Raw genomic sequence first — 20,098 nt, 5'->3', positions numbered from 1 at the left:
TTGTCTTTCCTCATTCCATTTGAGGTCTTCCTGGTTCTTGGTGTAAATAATTTCCAATTGAAAATTGTATATTTTGGATATTAAGTTATAAGACTCTGAATCTTATTTAAATCTTGTGTTTTAGCAGACCTTCTCTGACACCATTCTGTTAGGTGTAGGACGCCATTGATTCACAGCCATCAGCTGGGGGTGGACGTACAGGTTTTCCACACTGCCTCTGCTGGAACCTAATGTGGCATGGGCTTCTTGGTACTGCTGGGCGGTAGTGGGGGAACCTCATCACCATCAGATGGGGGTGAAAGTCCAGGCTCCCCATATGTTCTCCATTTGGTAAGGGTGGAATCCTCATTACCATCCAGAAGGGTTGAAGTGCTGACTCCACACCACCTGGCAGTGGGGGAGGGGGTAGAGAGTGACTCATGGCAGCCTGGCAAGGATGAAGTCTCAGCTCCCCACTCGGCCTCTGCTAGAAGAGCAGTGGGAGGGCTACACTTTGTTCTGTGGGTGTGGCTGGAATAGAACAGTTGTTTTCTAAGCAGTAGCTCTCTGGCTAAGCTGCCCCTCTCCTGGTGTTCTGACTAGAGAGAGCATGATTTTTTTGACAGCCTCCATTATTTCCAGACTGTAACCTTCTCTAGCATCTACTCTGGGGTTTGTGTGGCAAAGAGGAACCCAGGGCGCCTACCACTAGGTTGTGCCTCAAGTCCTGAGGTTTCTAGCCAGTCTGCCTTCTTCTCTCCACCTTTCAGTCTTCCCATGTTGTTTTATATGTAATGTCCAGGGGTTTTAGTTGTAGTTAGTAGAAAGGGTAGCGGAGAGGATGTCTACTCTGTCTTCCTGCAAGCAGAAGTCTCGAGATGTGTTGATGAAATTTAACATGACTATACCAAAATAGCTACAGTGGTTTTGATGTATAAAATTAAATGTAGCCAGACAAAGACAAATATCACGACATCACTTATATGTAGAATCTAAAAAAAATAATAATACAAATGAACTTATTTACAAAACAGAAATAGAGACACAGAAAACAAATTTATGGTTACCAAAGAGGGATAAATTAGGAGTCTGGGATTAACAGATACACACTACTGTATATAAAATAGATAAACAACAGGGACCTACTGTATAGCACAGGGAAATATATGCAATATCTTGTAATAACCTATAATGGAAAAGGATCTGAAAAAGAATATATATATATATATATATATATATATATATATATATATACATATACACACATGTATGTATAACTGAACCACCTTGCTGTACACCTGGAACATTGTACATCAACTATACATCAACTTAAAAAATTAAATATAAACCATACTCTCAAAGGTATGTATGCATCAACAAAGAAGGATGGTATTTTTTTAGAAAAATAACTTTTGGGAGGGGAAACTGTGTTCAAGGAAATTACACAAAGAAAAATTTTACATTTTGTGTAAAATGTGTTACCAGATTCAAGGAGAGAAGGCTTTAGTCTTGAGTTTCTTGCTAGTTGATGGGAGAATTTGGCCATTTTTTATCTTAGAGAGGAAAAAAATCTATATTTTTTTTGAGAATAAGTAGCCATAACCCTCCACCTTACCAATGAAGTTCTCTAGAATCCTCTAGAAAATCATCCGCCGATGTTTAAGCTTACTTAGCAAACATCCCTGCCTGTCCTGGGATTCTAAACGTGAGCTTCTGTTCCAGGTCGCCTGAACTGGTGGTCCACCGTGTGCACGAGCTGTAAACGGCTTCTTCCTTTGGCCACGACAGGGGACGGGAACTGCCTTTTACACGCTGCCTCACTGGGTAAGCCCCACAGTGTAGACAGAGGGTGGCAGTGCCCAGGCCTGCTCTGTGCGTCATTAAAGGACAATCATATACTAAGTAGAGCCACATGCATCACTGTCATCTGGAAGAGTCCCCAAGGGATGGAGCCAACAATCCCTGCCCTTCTTGTCAAGCAGCTGGCAGGCTTGGTGGGGACATAGAGCACACACGAGAAAAGACCTGTCCTGATAGAAGGAGGCCTGAGCAGAGCTGCAGGGATGGGCATTAGACATCATTATCTAGAGCATTCAAAGTGGACTTCCTGGAGGAGGTGAGATTTTACTGAGACTTGAAGAACTTGAAAGACTATGAAAAAGGACCTTCCAGGCAGGGAGACCACATAGATAAAGCAGAAAGGCAGAAATTGACATGGTGTTTGGGGTCTGGGCTAAGCCCTGTTGGGCTCGAGCAGGAAGTCTGGGGAGCAGTGCATGAGGTTGGGTAGGTCTGGGGCCACCACACTGACTGCAGCTGATGCACTCAGACTGACAAAAAGACAGACATAGGTACTGCTTGGGTAAATAACATGGCACAGTCAGAATACACCACAGAGAGGTCAGCAACCTCCTCCAACGGAGATGTGAGCTTCCTGGTTACAAAAAGCGACACCAGCAAATGCACAAGTGTGGGTGGCAATATTTGGATGATGGAAGGTCACAGTAGACTTTCTGGAAGCTCACTTAACCCCTCTGGACCCAGGCTTACAACACAGGCAGAACTGGATTTGTGCCGGAGACCCCAGTATCAGTGCCAGTGGAGCCTTATCAGTCCTGCAGTATGAAGGCCCTCTCCAGGGATGGGCCCCTCTGACAAGAGTATGGTCCTTGTTGGTCAAACTCGCCTCCCCAGGTAGACATGACCTTAACCCGATGCTGTGTCCCAGAGCAAGGACACCCCAGTCCTCGCTTCAGACCTGTAGTGAGGCCTGTTCTGTAAGAGGTGGGCTGAGATGAGCCTGAAAAGTCTTAGAGGGAAATGAGGGGACCTGGAAAGGGCCCCGAGATGCCCAGAGGAGGATGGAGCCCAAGAGCAAAGGGAACATCCCACATTCCATGGGCTTGACAAGGGGTGATGGGGAAGACAAGGGTACTCACCCACCTCCTCCGTTTCAAAACTAATGCATTTCTGTCTGTTGACTCCACATTCATCATAGTAAAATAGCAATCAGCAATCCCACTGCCCAGCGATGGCTGCTTTTAACATTTTGGTATATTGTCTTCCACACTTTTGTCTATTCTTCCAGTGAAATTAGGATCTCACAGTGTTCACAGTTTGGAATCCAACATTTTTCCCTTAAAATTGTATTGAGAATTTTCCATGCTGTTCTTCAAAAACATATTTTTGCTAGTTGTGTCCTATTGCATCGTAATGTATTCACTATCTCCCTCTTATGGAACTTATTTCACCTTGTTCTGTATAAAACCTGGAGAAGGAAAATGAAAGAAGAGATCTCTCTGTGTCAACCAGCAGCCTCTTTGCAAAGTTTCAGGCATGGAAATGCCTTTGTCCTTCTGAAACTGCAGCATGCAGAGGCACTGTCCCCAGCATGACCATGGGTGGATAAGGCCACAAACCAGATGGCCACACGCCACTGTGGTCCTGTCTGATGGCACGTGTTTCCCCGTGAGCACAGCAGGCCCTCCAGGTCTGCCTGGGAAGAGAAAGCCTTCTGCAGGTGGCCCTCACTCCAGCTGCAAGAGAGGCTGGGCCAAGACTGAGCCTGGGACTCGTGGCCTGTTGGTTCTTTTCTCCCAGTACTTTGTTCCCCTTTTGTACTCAAATTGCTGAACCCCACAGGAGCAGGACTGCCGGAAGTGGCCATGCCACACTCACCAGCAGTGCTTACTGGACCTGCTGACCAGCCCTGGCACTGACCTAGGGTGTGGGGCACACATAGAAATGACAGTAATCCTGGGGTCAGGCTTGTGGGCAAACATGTATGGGACAAGGAGACCCTCTTTGCAAGAGAGACCCAAACAAGGAGCCATGGCCTGTAGACTGGACCCAGGACTTGCCCTGCCTGGGAGGAGGCTGCAGGCAGGTCTGAGGGATGAGAAAGCTCGGCTCAGCCTGTTCATAAAAGGAGTGTTGATAGCCACCTCCCTCCGTCTGTGCTGCAGAAAAAGACCAAAGCCTCCCTGGACAGAAAGCCCACAGCAGCCCAAGGTTATCCGCGTGTCTTTGCACTAAAGGATGTACAGCCAGTTTGGGCTTTTGATCATCAGTCAGTGCTGGTCACTGCTCTCTGAAAGCTCTCCAGGGGGTCCCAGCTCACTTCAAGTCCCCCTTTCCAGTCTCCACCTCTTCCCCTCCATCCCAGCTCCAGCCACCTTTCCCTCCCTAGTACGCCACGTGGGCCTCCTCGGGGCCAGCCGTGGCCTTTTCCTGTGACTCAGCCCCGTCTTTCACCACTCAAGTCTTTGCTCCGATGTCTCCACTCACGCCGTGACCAAACCACCCACCACTCTGTCCTCTTGGCCTGCTTCATCCCCCCAAGAGTGCTGCTGCCCACAACATAGGGTGTTACATGCTAATTCGATGCCTGCCTCTCCCCCACTCAGCGTGGGCTCCGTGAGGTTTTAGGAATTTAGTCTGTCCTGGTTGCTGCTGTGGATATTCCCAGCACTTAGAATGGTGCCTCACCCCTACTGTGAAATAAGTATGGAATTAAGTGGAATTAATGGTATTCAATTAAACAAATGAATGAATGAATGAATTCCCCCACTCTCTCCCTGTAGCCAGAGCTGCATCTCTCTTCCACGATGCTTCTTCCATTGGCTGGGTTTCTTGGCCACTTCTGAGCTGCGCCAAAGGCGTACTCAGAGATGCTGGTTTGTCTTTATTGATCCCTGGGCACCCAGCACAGGCCGGGAGGGGCACTTCCTTCAGAAGCAGGTGCTCTCCGCGGGCCCCAGATGTGTGCTGAGATGCCTCAGGGCTACAGACGTCAGATGCGGCAGACCCCCGACGAAGCCGGAGTCTGACTGCCATCCTGGCTCTGGGCCCTGTGTGAGGACACATCACCGATTGTCCCCAAAGGCTCTCTCCCACTCGAACACAAGGCCCGGACCACAAACATTATATCCCTCAGAGCAAACCTGAGAGGTTGAGGGCAGCCTGCCAAGGGCCCCTGAGACAGGCAGCGCTTAGCGAAACTGTTGTTGCTCTAAGGAGGGGCTGTGCTCCTTCACTGCTGCCTGCATCCACGGCAGACGTCACAAGGGAGCACAGAGGGCAGCTGCTTGCTAATCGTGAGGCCTGAACAGCTGGCTACTGAGTTAATCTGCTCACACAGCTGCGGGGGCCCAGGCTGGAAGGTGGTGGTGCTCTCAGCGCCTGCTGGCCTGCCCCCCTCCTCCTCACGTCCCTCCTCTCTCCTCTGCTCCTCACGGGCCTCCCGGCTGCAGGAATGTGGGGGTTTCACGACCGGGACCTTGTTTTGCGGAAAGCTCTCTACACCATGATGAGGACGGGGGCCGAGAGGGAGGCCCTGAAGCGAAGATGGAGGTGGCAGCAGACGCAGCAGAACAAGGAGGTAGGTACCTGTCGGCGTGGCAGAGCCGGGACCACGCCGCGCATGGCCAAAGCCAGGGCAGGGTCCGGATCTGGGCTCCGAGGCCAAGTCTGTCTTGTGAGATCAGCAGCAATGGCTCCGTCCCCCACTCAGACCCGCTAAAGAGGAGCCCATTGCAACAGTCAGGCCCTGCCCACAGCGACCAGACATCCATTTCCCCTGCCCGTCCTGGTGTAATTATGAAAACCAATCGCCTTCATTCACAAGGCTGTCCCGACCTGAATGGTGAATTAGATGGTCACCCGTCAGGTCACTGCTGGTGCAGCCACAGATTGGCCCTGGCACGGCCCACGGCCCCAGCCCCAGTGTGTGTGCTCAGTCCAAAGGGAATGCTCATCCCTGAACCTCGGTGAGCACTGGCCCTTTGCTGGCCTGGAAGCCCTTGAAGATGGGTCTGCCCCAGTCCCTGCACACGTGTCAGTGGTCGGCGCCCCGCCCGGTGCACGTACCGGTTACATTGGTCGTTCTCACCCCTGGGAATGACCCCTATTGCTGGGTGGACTCCCAACGGCATGGAGGTTGGAGATTGGGGGTTCTGAACAAATTCTGTCAGAGCAAATGGGGATGGTCCTCGGCCACTAACAGGTGCCCCAGACCCAGGGGCTGACGAAACCGGGAGGTCAGGCTCTCAACCAGGCTCACCTGGGTGGAGGGTAAGGGGTGGCCGCCACCTCCTGAGCTCGCCCCCCTTTGTGCCAGTCAGGGCTGGTGTACACGGAGGAGGAGTGGGAGCGGGAGTGGACAGAGCTGCTGAAGCTGGCCTCCAGCGAGCCGCGCACGCACTTCAGCAAGAACGGCGGCTCGGGCGGGGGGTAAGTGCTGCCCCAGCCGTGCCCCCACCCCCAGCGGCACAGGAAGTTGGGGAGGTTGCGGGACCCCCAAGCTGGGGGCGACATGAGGAGGACTCCCGCCTTCAGACCTTAGATTCTACCAAGGATGCAGGGCAGGTGGTGGGGGACAGCAGGACCCTGCCAGATGTTTGGGGGAAAGTGTGCACCGTCCCCATGTGCATCTCATGAGCTCACGTGTGCCCCCCAACACCACAGCAGGGAGGGACTCACCACCCAGCCAGCCTGGGGAGGGCCCACACTGCCCACGCACTCACCAGGCTCTGAAGCCTCAGGCTGCTGATTTGGGTTTTTTCATCTGAACATCTAATTTCTGGCTTTAAGAAGTCACAGTGAAACAGAAGATGGTTAGGCGAGCCCAGTGTCTCCCAGACAGGCTCCAGGGACATCCTGCATGTTCCAGGCACCCAGGCTCTACTGCTCTGCACACGTGGGCAGCGGCTGTTCTTCCTGCAGACACGGCTGGACCGTCCCCATGTGGGAATGAAGGTGCAGCCAACAGGGCAGCTGCAGCCCCTTTGGCCCCAGCTTTTTGAAACTGAGGGCCAGGTTGTCACCCCACAGAAAAAGTCTCAGCCATACACAAGAGAGGATGCTTGTTGACAGCGGGGAGACCCAAGAAAGGATCAGAGGCTCTAGACAGCCCCTGCCGGCAGTGCATCCCAGGCCCCACCCTGCCCCCATGCATCTCTGCATCTGGGTCCTCAGCCCCTGCAGCAGGACCTAGCACTTTCCAGGCCGGCACCAGACAGAGGCCCTTCAAAGACAAGGCTTAGAGATGATAAGGAAGCCCGTAAACACTATTCCTACAGGGTTGTTTTGTCACTTTGTTTTTTTGTGTTTTTTTATGTGGACCACTTTTAAAGTCAGTATTGAATTTGTTACAACATTGCTTCTGTTTTACATTTTGGTTTTTTGGCCCCGAAGCATGTGGAATCTTAATTCCCCAACCAGGAATTGAACCCACACCCCCTGCATTGGAAGGCAAAGTCTCAATCACTGGACAGCCAGGGAAGTCCCTGTCACTTTGTTTTAATCGGGAGACTTGTCAACACCAAAAGTCTGTCTTGTTTAGGACATTTTGGGACAAATATCCTAAAGACTCAATCCATTCCTGAAAAGCCTGCTCTCTACTTTTGCACACTGCTGAGTCTTGCCTGGGATGCGTCTAAAGGGTTCCTCGCCATCCTTTTCCCCACTGTCCCTCCAGCCCCTGCTGCTCTGTAGACGCTGGTACATCGGATCCTGCCTGGTGACTCTTCCAGGGTGGGGAAGATGTGGGGAATGACAGCAGTAATGACAAGAATAACAGGTCACAGTCGCCACATACTGTGTCCCCCCCGAGTCCTCCCATCCAGGAGGCACTTGACTGACAGTCACATGGCTGGTTCGGGCCATCTGACTCCTAAGGCCATGGCCTGGGCACTGCTGCTGCTCCCTGGGACCCCAGAGGACTCAGAGCAGGAGAGTGGGGGCAGGCAGCATCCGACATCTGTTTGTCCCTGTCGCCCCTCACAGGGACTCGGGTTTGCCAAGGTCGAGGCAGGACCACCACATAGAGGCCCCTAGGTGATGGGCAGCGGCTGTGTTCCCTACTGTCCCCTCCTCTTTCTCCCACTCCTTAAGCCCTAAAGATATGGGGTCAGGGGAGAAGATGCTGGACCAGCTGACCACTCGCCCAGCTCTCGGGCATTGCTGAGACCTGCCAACCCGATGGTAGCTGCCCTGTGCCTCCAAATGTCCCCCTCCTCGCAGGACCCCTTCACCATTAGTTTGGTTTCAGTTGTAAAGATGGAAGTGTTTTTGGCCACACCACGCAACTCTGACCAGGGATTGAACCCGGGTCACGGCAATGAAAGCCTGGAATCCTAACCACTAGGCCACCAGGGAACTCCCGCCCTGGTCTTTTTAAGTTCCCTCCATGCAACTTGGACCAGCAGGTTTGGGGAGCAGGTAAGCATCATGCTGGCCACTAGTGTCCTCTTCAGTGAGAGGTGCTGGGTGGGCAACCCCAGGTGCAGACAGGATTCTGACACCTGCCAGGGCCTCAGGGGCATCCCCTTGCCTGTCGCTCTGCACAGATCATGGCACAGAAATGCTCTGCAGGTGGTGTCTCAGCCCCATGTCTGGTTTCTCCTGGATTTTAAATGGTCCCAGGGGCTCCAATCCTCCCCCACCCCATGCCTTCCCAAGCCACGGCGCAGGGTTTTTTTGTTTTGTTTGTTTGTTTGTTTTTAACATCTTTATTGGAGTATAATTGCTTTACATTGGTGTGTTAGTTTCTGCTTTATAACAAAGTGAATCAGTTATACATATACATATATCCCCATATCTCTTCCCTCTTGCGTCTCCCTCCCACCCTCCCTATCCCACCCCTCTAGGTGGTCACAAAGCACCGAGCTGATCTCCCTGTGCTATGCGGCTGTTTCCCACTAGCTATCTATTTTACGTTTGGTAGTGTATATATGTCCATGCCACTCTCTCACTTTGTCCCAGCTTACCCTTCCCCCTCCCCGTATCCTCAAGTCCATTCTCTAGTAGGTCTGCGTCTTTATTCCCGTCTTGCCCCTAGGTTCTTCATGACCATTTTCTTTTTTTTTTAGATTCCATATATATGTGCTAGCATAGGGTATTTATTTTTCTCTTTCTGACTTACTTCACTCTGTATGACAGACTCTAGGCCCATCCACCTCACTACAAATAACTCAATTTTGTTTCTTTGTATGGCTGAGTAATATTCCATTGTATATATGTGGAGGACGCAGGGTTTTCTGGCCCAATAACTGCAGCCTGCAGGGCTGTGTGTGGGCTCCGGATGGTCACCTGGACCCACAGCAGCAGGTAGATCCCAGACGCAGGTGGGGAGCTTCTAGAGCCAAGGCTGTTTTGGTTCTGACACGTTACCATGGTAACATTTGAGCTCTGTGAGAGAGACCTCACAGAGGCTTTTAGTCACTCTCACGGGACCTCCCCACATCTTCCTCCTCCCTGGAGAGCTCTTATGCGGTCACACCACAGAGAACAGGACTGTTTCCTCCTTCCAGGAGGTGTACCCCTGCTGGGGGGGTCCACCTCCTCTTGGGGTGCAAAAGTCCAAAAGAGAGACTTTTCTTGAGCAAGTTGTCAGCATCTCTGCATTTTGCCTCTGTCTTCTCTTGGGGAGGGGAAGAGGGTCTCCTCCTCATGTTGAGCTGAGGGATGGAGAGCATCCCTGGGGCTCCAGGGTTGTGGAGACTGAGCGTGAATCCTGGGAGGAGGCCTCGGCCACGCTGTCTTCAGGACTCTGCCTATGAGGGAGAAGCCCAGAGGTCAGGTCTGAAGGGCGGGCGCAGCCATTGGCTTGGGGCACCACCACCTCTGTCCAGGGAATGGAGGGCAGAGACCCTCAGCCCGGGGAAGGTCTGAAGACCTGCAAAAGCACGTCCTTGGAAATGGAGTCAGCATTAGGACCTCCACCAAGCCCAGCGGGCACCCAAAGGAGGAGAGCCAAGATGGCCTTGGCTGCCCTCTGGCCTCTCCTGTCTGGCCTGCGCTGGCCCCTCAGGGGGCACAGGTGCTGCCAGAGAACGGGGAAGAGGTGAAGTGAGAAACAGAGAAGAACCGGCTAGGCCTGCAGTGGGCTCGGCTCAGGGCTGATGAGATAGCCCCCTGAACAGAACTAGGAAAAGTGACCAGAAAGGCCACACAGATTTCCCAGAGTTTATCCTGAAGAAAGGAGAGAGCTGGGCAAATGAGTGCATTTGCAGGTACAATGGCAAGAAAAACTACAGTGGCTTTCCTCGTGTTCCCCCCATGCCCTGGGAACCTGGCCCCCATGGTGAGTGACAAGTACAAGCACTGCTCCTGCCCAGCCAGCCCCTGGCCGCCTGGCCCTGGGACAGATGGAGACAGACGCCACACTGCGGCTTCCAGCATGGACACTGGCCCAGTATCATTTTTTTTCCAGTAAGCAACCAGGTTAAGTATCTGAAGAGGCCGGAAGGGACCAAGGGCCAGACCCAGGGATGCACTTGGCCTGCTTCCTGCCTTCCTCCTGCACGACTCGCAGTGGCCAGTCCCCAGGCTCACTGGCCAAGCCCCAGCAGGAGACCCTGGAGGCAGGGAGGCCTGTCCACGACTTGCCCACGGAGAAGGGTGGAGACCAGGCTGGGGTCCGGGCAGGGCGGGCCACCAGCCAGAGAGCCACCGTGGACAGGCTGCTTAGGACTGGTGACCACAGAGCAGGACGCCCTCCAAGACCTCAGGAAGGAAAGGCCAGTGTGAGCTCCCTGCTGAGTTCAGATGCGTGAGAAAGATGGGATGGCACCTGCACCCGCAGACGCGGCCAACATGGTGAGAGCCGAGGCAGGCGGAGGCGGGGGCTTCCACGCAGGCGCACTCAGAACTACAGGACCCATTCTCTCTGCTGCTCCTACTTGCAAATCAAAACGTCTCCGTTTCTCTGTGGCTAAAACGAGAAATCAGATGTTCTGTGCTGCCGCTCCTCCAGAGACCCTCTGAGGCACGACGTGTGAAGTGCGACCTCCTCCACACTGCTGCTGGGGTTTACAGCCCCTCCACCAAAGGTGAACTAGGCTCGCTCATCACCAGGGCTGCTAGTGGGGCCATGGGGAAGAGGGCTGCTCCCCAGAAGGAAAAGGAAGACACGGAGGAGAGAAGAAAATAAGTCCACCCTAAGTCATGCAGGTCTGTAGGGAAAGCAGTGCTGAGGTGAAGTTGCCCGTCCCCGGCTGGCACGTGCAGCGCTGGCCCCCACGCCGGACACTGGGGGAAGAGGGTGAGTGTGCAACAGGAGGAATCCATTACTTGCTCCAAAACTGGTAAAATCTCTGAAAGCAGTTAGTTAGTGGTGGCCTCTGGGTGCTTCATCTGGTTTCAAGGCAACTGAGAACTAGGAGGTGGGGATGCCTGGTGGACCCCGACCAGAGGCCCAGACTCAGATGACCTGGGTTAGAGTCCCAGGCTGGGCGTGTGATCTCAGGCCCGTCTCCCAAGCTCTCTGAGCGTCCGTGTTCTTCAGATGTAAAATGCACTTGGTAATAACGTCCCTGCCAGGCTGTATCGGTTTTTGATGGTTGTGGCGTAAACCACACCAAAATTGGGTGGCTTAAAGCAGACCCACTGGATTTGCTCATATTCTGGGGGTCGGCAGTCTGGTCTGGAATTGCCTGGAGCCGCTCCTGGGGCTGCAGCATCTGACAGTTGGTGTGGGTGGAGCTGCATAGTCCAGGATGGCCTGGTTCACAGCTCTGGCTCTCGCTGGGCCTCTGTCCAGAGGGGCCTTCATCCTTGAGAAGACTCAGGCTCCTTACAATATGGATCAGAGCAGGAGGAGGAGGCAGCCCCCACTGTGGAGGTGCGGCTCAACTCTCCGCTTGCATCGTGTTTACTAATGTCCCACTTGCCAAAGCAAGTCCCACGGCTGAGCCAGCCTCTGGGCAGAGAAAGAGACTCCATCCTTAATAAGAGGAGGGGCAAAGTCACATTGCAAATAGACAAGTACACAGCAGTAAGAAGGCTCTGTGGCCATGAAAGCAATCAGCCACATTCTCTGATGCTGTTGGGATGGGGCAGTGAAATCATGGGTTTGAAAGTGTTTGGAAAGAATTTTTTACAACTGTAAAAATAATGTTTATTAAGACATCGTCACACTCAGCCTGTGAGTTGGCCTGCCTGTTGCCTATATGGTATGTTGTAAAGGCCCATCCCAAATACTTGAAATGTGTTCCTTCTTCCTGACTTTCCACTGGTTCATCTCACTGTCCGTAGTGTAGTGGTTATCACATTCACCTCACACTCGCTCATCTGTGTCTGATATTCCACCCTTAGATATTCATTCCTGAGTCTTGAAAACGTTGGAGCTTTTAGCGGCTTTCAGGAGTCTCTGAATGTAGAACAAATCCTTCCCGTGAGCTTATATGTCAGGGTTACTGCACTGTATACTCTGCAGCCTGACCTCCAGAGCCTGGACCTCTGGGAATGGAACACAAAAACAGCTTATAGGATTGCACTGGACACAGTGAGGATTGGAGAGAGGAAGGCATGAACCTCTGCTGGGCACCTACCTGCCTTACATACTACCTAAGTGTCACCACCTTACACCCTTTATCCCCACTTTATAAATTAGGCATCATCCTCCTTTGTACGTTGGAAAACTAATGCTCAGAGAGATTAATTGACTTACCTCCAGTTTGTAACTGGTGGGGCTAGAATGCAGACCCAGACCTGAGTCCAGAACCCTGCAGTTTCCCAGAGCATACACTGTGACAAGCTTTATAGCTTCTCAAGAAAGAGTGCACTGCAGATAGACTTTTTTGAGTCCTTGCATATCTGAATCTGTCTTTATTCTGTCTCACCCTTGGTGGATAGTTTGTCTGGGTATAAAATTCTAACTTTAAATGCATGGAATGAATGATGTCATCAAAGGAAATAAATCAGACAGAAAGCTATCAGCTTCCTGGCACTCAGTCCAGGTTGGCTAATTTGAAATAAAACAATTATATGAAATCCAAAGACTAAATATATTCAACTTCTTACTTTGTCTTTATAGCCTCTGAAAAAGATTTATTCATTAACTCAACATGTATTAATTGCCTGCTATGTGCTGTGCATCTCTATTATGTTCCATTGAAATATGTGTCAATGCTTTTGACAATATCACCCTCTTGAATACTGTCACTTTATAATAAGTCTTAAAATTGGGTAGCATCATTCCTCCAACTTTATTCTCTTTTTTCAATATTTCTGGTCTTTTTTTTTCTTGCTTTCCCATACAAATGTATAGAATCACCTTATCTATATCTGAAAACTATCCTGCTAGGATTTTTATTGGTATTGCATTAAATATATATATGAATTTGGGGAGGATTGAAATCTTTAAAATGTTGAATCTACTTACACATCTTTTTCCATGTATTAGGGAGACACTATATGTCTCTTCATTTATTTAGATCTTCTTTGATTTGTTTCATTAGCATTTTATAATTTTCAGCACACAAGTTCCATACATGTTTTATTAGATTTATACCTGAATATTTCATTTGGAGCTATTGTAAATGGGTGTGTGTGTGTGTGTGTACATGCACATGTGTATGTGTTTTCATTTGGGTCTGCAATTATTCATTGCTAGTTATAGAAATGTGATTTGATGTTTTTTTTGACTTTGTATTCTGTGATGTTACAAAACTCATTTATCAGCTGTAAGAGGTTTTTTGTAGATTCCTTGGGATTTTTCCACATAGACATTCATATCATCTATGAGTAGGGATAGTTTTATTTCTTCCTTTCCAATCTCTATGCCTTTTATTTCTTTTTCTTGACTTATTGCACTAACTAGGATTTCTAGTATGATGTTGAGTGGACATGGTGAGAGAGGACACCATTCCCTGGTTACCAGTCTTAGTCAGAAATCTTTCATCAATATGATGTTTGTTATAGGTTTTTAGTAGGTATCTTTTATCAGGTTGAGGAAGTTTCTTTCTATTCCTTTTGTCAAGAGTTTCTGTCATTAATGAAAGTTGAATTTTATCAAATACATTTCTACATCAATTAATATGATCATGTAGATTTTTTTTGTCTTTAGACCATTAATTTGGTGGGTTACATTGAATGATATTTGAATATTGAACCAGGGATTCCATTGCAGGGAATCCTTGCATTCCAGGGATTAATTCCACTTTCTCTTGGTGTACTGAACATTTTTATTTTGTTCATTCAATTTGGCAATATTATGTTGAGGATTTTTGCATCTGTGGCCATGGAGGTTATTGGAATGTAGTTTTCTTTTTATATACTACTGTCTTTGTCTAGTTTTGGTATCAGAGTAATGCTAGTCTCATAAAACAAGTTGGGAACTATTACCTCCTCTTCTATTTTCTAGAAGAGATTGTATAGAACTGGTAAAATTTATTCTTTAAATGTTTGCTAGACTTTACTGAACCTATGAAATCATCTGCAACCAAACATTTCCTTTTCAGAAGTTTATTAACTCTAAATTCAATTTCTTTAATAGTTACAGAAAACAGAAATAAGTAGGTTTGGGTAGCTTGTTGTTTTTGAGAAATTGTTCCATTTCATCTAAGTTGTTGAATTTATGTGCATAATATTGTTTGTAATTTTCCCTTTTTTAACTTATAAATATCTTGGGGGGACTTTAGTGATATTCCCTTTCTTTTCAGACTCAGCAATTAGTGTCTTTCTCTTTTTTTTTTTGGTCAGCCTTGCTAAAGTTCTATCAATTTTCTTAAAGTTCTTTTAAAAGAACCAGTTTTGGCTCAATTGATTATCCCTATTGATTTTTAGATTTTAATTTCATTGGTTTCTGCTCTTACCTTTAGAGTTTCCCTCCTTCTTCTTGCTTTGGGTTTATTTTGCACTGATTTTTCTACTTTGTTCAGGTGAAAGCTTAGATTATTGATTTGAGATCTTTCTTTTTTGTAATATATGCATTTTGGGGCTATAAATTTCCCTCTAAGAACTGCTTAGCTGCATACAACAAATTTTTATATGTTGCATTTTTATTTTCATTCTGTTTAAAATATTTTCTAATTTCCCTTGAGACTTTCTCTTTTACCACTGAATTATTTAAAAGTGTATTGTGTAATATGTTTTTGTTGTCTTTCTTTACTAATTCTAGTTTGATTGCATTATGGTCTGAGAACATAATTGGCATGATTTAAATTATTTAAAATGTGTTCAGTTTTGTTAAGGAGTAAGCATATTGTCTATCTTTGTGAATATTCCATGTGCATTTTAAAAAGATGTGTATTCTGTACTTGTTAGATGGAGTATTCTGTTGATGTCAGTTAGATCCAATCGACTGATGGTTTTGTTCAAATTTTCTATACCCTTGCTGATTTTCTGTCTACTTGCTCTTTCAGTTACCAAGAGAGAAGTTTGGAGCCCTACAATTATACTTGTGGCTGTTTCTGTTTCTCCTTTCAGTTTTGTCAGTTTTTTCTTCTAAGTATTTTGAAGTCTTATTGTTAAATCCACATTCATTTAGGACTATTCTATCTTCTTACTGAATTTTATCCTTTTATCATTATGTAGTATTTCTCTTTATCTGGGGAAATTTTCTTTGCTCTGAAGTCTACTTTGCCTGATATTGATAAAGTTTCTCTAGTTTTCTCTTGATTAAAATTTTCATGATCTGTAATTTTCCATCCTTTTACCTTTAACCACCTATATCATTATATTTGAAGTGAGTTTCTTCAACACAGCAAATAGTTTTTATTGATTCTAACAATTTCTATCTTTTAACTGCTGCATTTAAACAATCTGTGTTTAATGTAATGATTGACATGCTTGAATTTAGGTTTTTCATTTTATTATTTGTTCTCTTTTTCCCTTTGTGTTTTTTTTGTTCCTATGTTTCCCTTTCCTTGTTTCAGTTATTTGAATTTTTTAAGATTCTATTTTAATTTAACTTTTGTGATTTTAACATCTTTTCATATAATTTTTAAGTGGTGGCTCTAGTAATTACAATATACATACTTTAAGCAATCCCTTTTGGAATTCAAGTGAAATTCAAAATCCTTGCCACAATATGGGTCCCTTATCTTCTCCTTTATGTTATAATTTTCTTATGTATTGCATCTACATACTTTAAATACCCCACCAGCCAATATAATAATTTTAATGTGAGTCTTCAAATATATATTAAAGAACTCAAGAGGAAAAAGATAGTCTGTTAATATGTATGCAGATCATGACTGTTTCTATTGTGCTTCCTTCATTTCTGATATTCCAATATTTCTTCTGGTATCATTTTCTTTCAATCTGAACATTTTCCTTTAATTTTTTTAGGGAGATTTGGTGGTTATGAATCCCCTTTTCTTCATCTGAGAATATGTTTATTTCACCTTTATACCTGAAGGATATTTTTACTAGATATAGAATTCTAGTTTAACATCCTTTAAAAATCTTGTTTCCCCTTCTTCTGGCTTCCAGTGGTTCCTGGTGAGAAATCTACAGTCATTCGAATTATTGTTCCCCTGTTGAGAGTGTCACTTTTATCTGGGTGCTTTCAACATTTTTCCTCTGTCCTTAGGTTTCAGCAATTTGATTTTGTTGTGTCTGGCCATGGGTTTCTTTAGGTTTATCCTCTTTAGTTCTCTGAGCTTCTTAAATCTATAGGTTTGTATCTTTGCACAGCTTAGGAAGCTTTCAGTCATTATTTATTTAAATTTTTTTTTCTTTTTAGGGGCACTGTACTATTTCTCCTTCTGGGACCCTGATGACATGAGTATTACACCTTTGGCATTGTCTGACAAGTCACTGAAATCCTCATTTTGTCAATCTTTTCTTCTCCCTCTTCTTCAGATTGGGTCATCTGTTGATCCATCTCCAGATTTACTGACCCTTTTTCTTTCTCATCTCCAATCTGCTATTGAGTCCATTCAGTGAATTTTTTCTTCCAATTGTCGTATATTTAGGTTCTAAAATTTCCATCACTTATTGGAGCATTTTCATAATGACTTCTTTAAAATCTTTGTCAGATAATTCCGATATCTACCAACTCAGAGTTGGTGTCTTTTGATTGTTCTCTTCCTTGGGCATTGAGATTTTTGTGGTTCTTCATATGTAGAGTACATTTGGATTGCATCCTGGACATTTTGGATCTTATGAGACTCTGAGTCTTGTTTATAATCTATGAAAAATGTTGACTTTTTAATTTTATCAGGTAGGTTCATACTGTAAATTTCAACCTGCCTTCTCTGGGCTGTGGTTTTCAAAGCCTTTGCTGTCCTATTTGGCTAAGCTTCACATTATGCAGTCTGTGACCTGGGCAGGGGTCTCTTCAGTAAGTCGTCAGAGCCTTTGGTGTACTGATTAGGACAGATCCACGCATGCACAGCTCAGAGTTGGGCAGAGGGGAGTCCAGGAGTTCATAAACAACCTCATGGGATTGTTTTCTGAAGCCCTCTTTTTATAATCTTCCAGGTACTTTTTTTTTTTTTAATTTATTTTTATGGCTGTGTTGGGTCTTCGTTTCTGTGCGAGGGCTTTCTCCAGTTGCGGCAAGCGGGGGCCACTCTTCATCGCGGTGAGCGGGCCTCTCACTATCGCGGCCTCTCGTTGCGGCGCACAGGCTCCAGACACGCAGGCTCAGTAATTGTGGCTCACGGGCCCAGTTGCCCCACGGCATGTGGGATCTTCCCAGACCAGGGCTCGAACCCGTGTCCCCTGCATTGGCAGGCAGATTCTCAACCACTGCGCCACCAGGGAAGCCCCCCAGGTACTTTTTGGTTCCCTGGGGCTCCCTTTTCTGTCCTCCAGCCAGAATGCACCACTGTGCACATAGCCCTGTCCTGCACCCTGCTCATGCAGGGCTTGTGTATGTTTTATATTGTCTCCCCTTCAGACTGCAGTATCCTGTTGGTGCAGCCAACCCAATGCTTCTTTTTGATTCTTTTCCAAACCCTAGCTCAGTGCTGGCCACTTGGGGCTGTGTGTACCTACAAAGCCAGATCCAGGAGCAGCAGGCACGGAGCTAAGCACTTGTGCCTCCACCTACCCCCAGGGGAGGCATTGCTGCCTGGAGCCCATGACGCCAGTGCCCAGACCTGAGCCATTAGCAGGCGGGGAGCAAAGGCCAGCCCTCGTGGGATGAGTGCTCACACCATTTTCCCACACAGCCTTTGACTGGGAGCTGGTGCAGGGAGGGCTGGCCTTCTTAGAGGATAAGGATTCCCTAGAGATGGGGAAGAATAGCATCATCAGGCAGGAATTAGAGCCGTGTTGTCTACTGAGCACATGTGTTATGTTATGTTCTGCGTCAAGCAGGACTGCAAAGCTGTCCTTATCATCACCAATGACAGAAACCTGAGTTTCAGAAAATTAAGTCAGTTCCCAGCATCCCACAGCCCAGAAGAGACAGAGCCAGGATCTGAACTTGGAACTGACCATAAACATAAACCCATGCTCTTATCAAATGCAAAACAGGCATGAAAAGCAAGAATCAAGAACTTATCCTGAGATTTGTGATGAAAATAATCAATTTTGTTCTTTAACCTTTTATAAAAGAAAAGCTTACTTGCTCACCATTGGATGAGACAGGTTATGGAGGCTGAGAGGCTGTTTGAACAAAGAGAAAAAGAGGCTGAGAGAGGAGGGCCGTTTCAAGGACTCTTGGGCAGCCCCCACAGAGTGACTGACACCCCAGGCCCCTACTTCTCTTGTGTGCTGCTCATGTTGTAACTGACTTTCCATAATTTCATTGCTGTGTCTACATAATTTCATAATATGTTTGCTGCCTTTCTTTTTTATTGGACTTTTTCAGAAATAACTAGAATCCTAAATGGTTACCTGATGTACAGTCTCAGAGATATGAACTTAAGTCAGTCTTTTAAGGAAAGGTGAGTGGCATGCCACTGCTGGGAGATGCCCACCCCGCAGGGTCAGGGCTTGGCCCCTTGTGGAAAAGGAGGCTTTCTTACAAATATTCCTCAAGGTGCTGTGACTTTTACCAGTGAACCAAGCAGGAAGAATGTTTGTTCACCTAACGAGTTCTCACATTTGCAAATGTGGAATCCAGGTCAAATTTTTAAAGACATTGCTAATTGAAAATATGATTGAAGCCAGCTCTTCATCTGTCGGGAGCCTTCCCTGACCTTCCTGTTTAAAGCAGCCCCTTTTTACCACTGTGCTTATTAACACCTGATAGTTATTTGTTTGATCATATGTTAATTGTCTCTACTGCTTAGACCTGCATACGTGTGCACACATGAACACACACACACACACACACACACACCCCTAGCAACAGTGCTATACCCAGAGCAGATACTCAATAAACATTTGTCACACAAATGACCCCAGCTTATTCATTTTAGGCAGTGAAATGAGTCCTCACCCCCAGGCTACCCTGGCCACTGTTGAGAAGCTCCTGTCAGAGCCTGAGACCCTCTTGGTCCCCTCAAAGTGCCAGGGGTGCCACCATCCTTCCGTCCTGGATCCCCAGGCCATAGCGTTTAGCAAGGCCCCGGCAGCCTACACTGTGCCTTAGGAAATCTTTTTGCAAAGCTGCCCGTCTGGGCAGACACAGTTCCTGACTGGATACAAAGACCCACAGCAGGGCACTGGCTGGCCTCAGCCCCTGTGAGCCCCTCAGGCTGACTCTCCAGCCCCACTCTGCACCTATGTGCCAGCCCATCAAAGATGTCGTCATGGCTCCAAACCCTGCCTGGGAGAAGGGGTCGGGTCCCACCACTGGCAGAAATGCTGCCAGTGACACATGTGTCGACTGAAAAAAATGCACAACCTTAAAGTTGAGAATTATGTTTTGTTTGGCAGACAAAACTGAGGACTTAGGCCCAGGAGGCAGCCTCTCAGATTACTCTAAGGGACTGTTCTGAAGAGGTAAGGGAGGAACCATATGGGAGTTGTTGCAACAAGACCAAATAGTCAGAACATCAAAAGATTACTGTTAACTAAAGAAAACCAGACATCTCAAGTTAAGGAATTTAGTGCTTTTCTATGTATGGGAAGATGCAAGAGTCTGGACTCACTGAAATCATTTCTTTGATATGCACCTCAGCTCTCTGGGGCCAGTATCCTGGGCTTTCTCATCCTCAGTCTCCTCAGGGTGCACCATTGGGGGTGGCTGCAGTGACTGATGGTTTGGTGGTGGGCGTCCTCTTCCATCCTGAGTTCCCTCAGGGCTCACCATCCAGTCAGCTGTAATGTGAGAGCTTGAAGGCTGCAGCATCCTCTGTTGATGGGTACAGCAGGCAACATTTTTTCATTGACATACACGTAGTGAGTGCTGTGCAGCTGTGCAAGGGGAGGAGACCCACATACTATGACGGAGGCCTCTCTGGGATGTACTGTTAAGAGGAAAATCAAGGGT

The 20,098-nt window shown here is 47.4% G+C and overlaps 1 protein-coding gene and 1 long non-coding RNA gene across 7 annotated transcripts in view; one reads left to right on the top strand and one right to left on the bottom strand.

Annotated features, from left to right (window-relative positions):
• The window catches only part of LOC309624921, a 999,471-nt gene that overhangs the window by 897,600 nt on the left and 81,773 nt on the right, over positions 1-20,098 (bottom strand). The gene's annotated exons all lie outside the window — the stretch shown is intronic.
• Positions 1-20,098, top strand: part of LOC309624910 (OTU domain-containing protein 7A) — a 384,496-nt gene that overhangs the window by 329,510 nt on the left and 34,888 nt on the right. For 4 of the 5 annotated variants that reach the window (XM_082383632.1, XM_082383633.1, XM_082383630.1 and 1 more), the window contains 3 exons: positions 1,702-1,803; positions 5,232-5,359; positions 6,098-6,210. In XM_082383632.1, coding sequence (XP_082239758.1) covers positions 1,702-1,803; positions 5,232-5,359; positions 6,098-6,210 — 343 coding nt within the window. The remainder of the gene's footprint in view (positions 1-1,701; positions 1,804-5,231; positions 5,360-6,097; positions 6,211-20,098) is intronic. The other variant, XM_082383631.1, reaches the window with a different exon arrangement.

This window comes from Balaenoptera borealis, assembly GCF_965194805.1.
Source record: "Balaenoptera borealis genome assembly, chromosome: 3".
NCBI classification, from domain to species: Eukaryota; Metazoa; Chordata; class Mammalia; order Artiodactyla; family Balaenopteridae; genus Balaenoptera; species Balaenoptera borealis.
The sequence above is the reverse complement of the archived record's forward strand: the minus strand, read 5'-3'. Positions and strand labels throughout refer to the sequence as shown.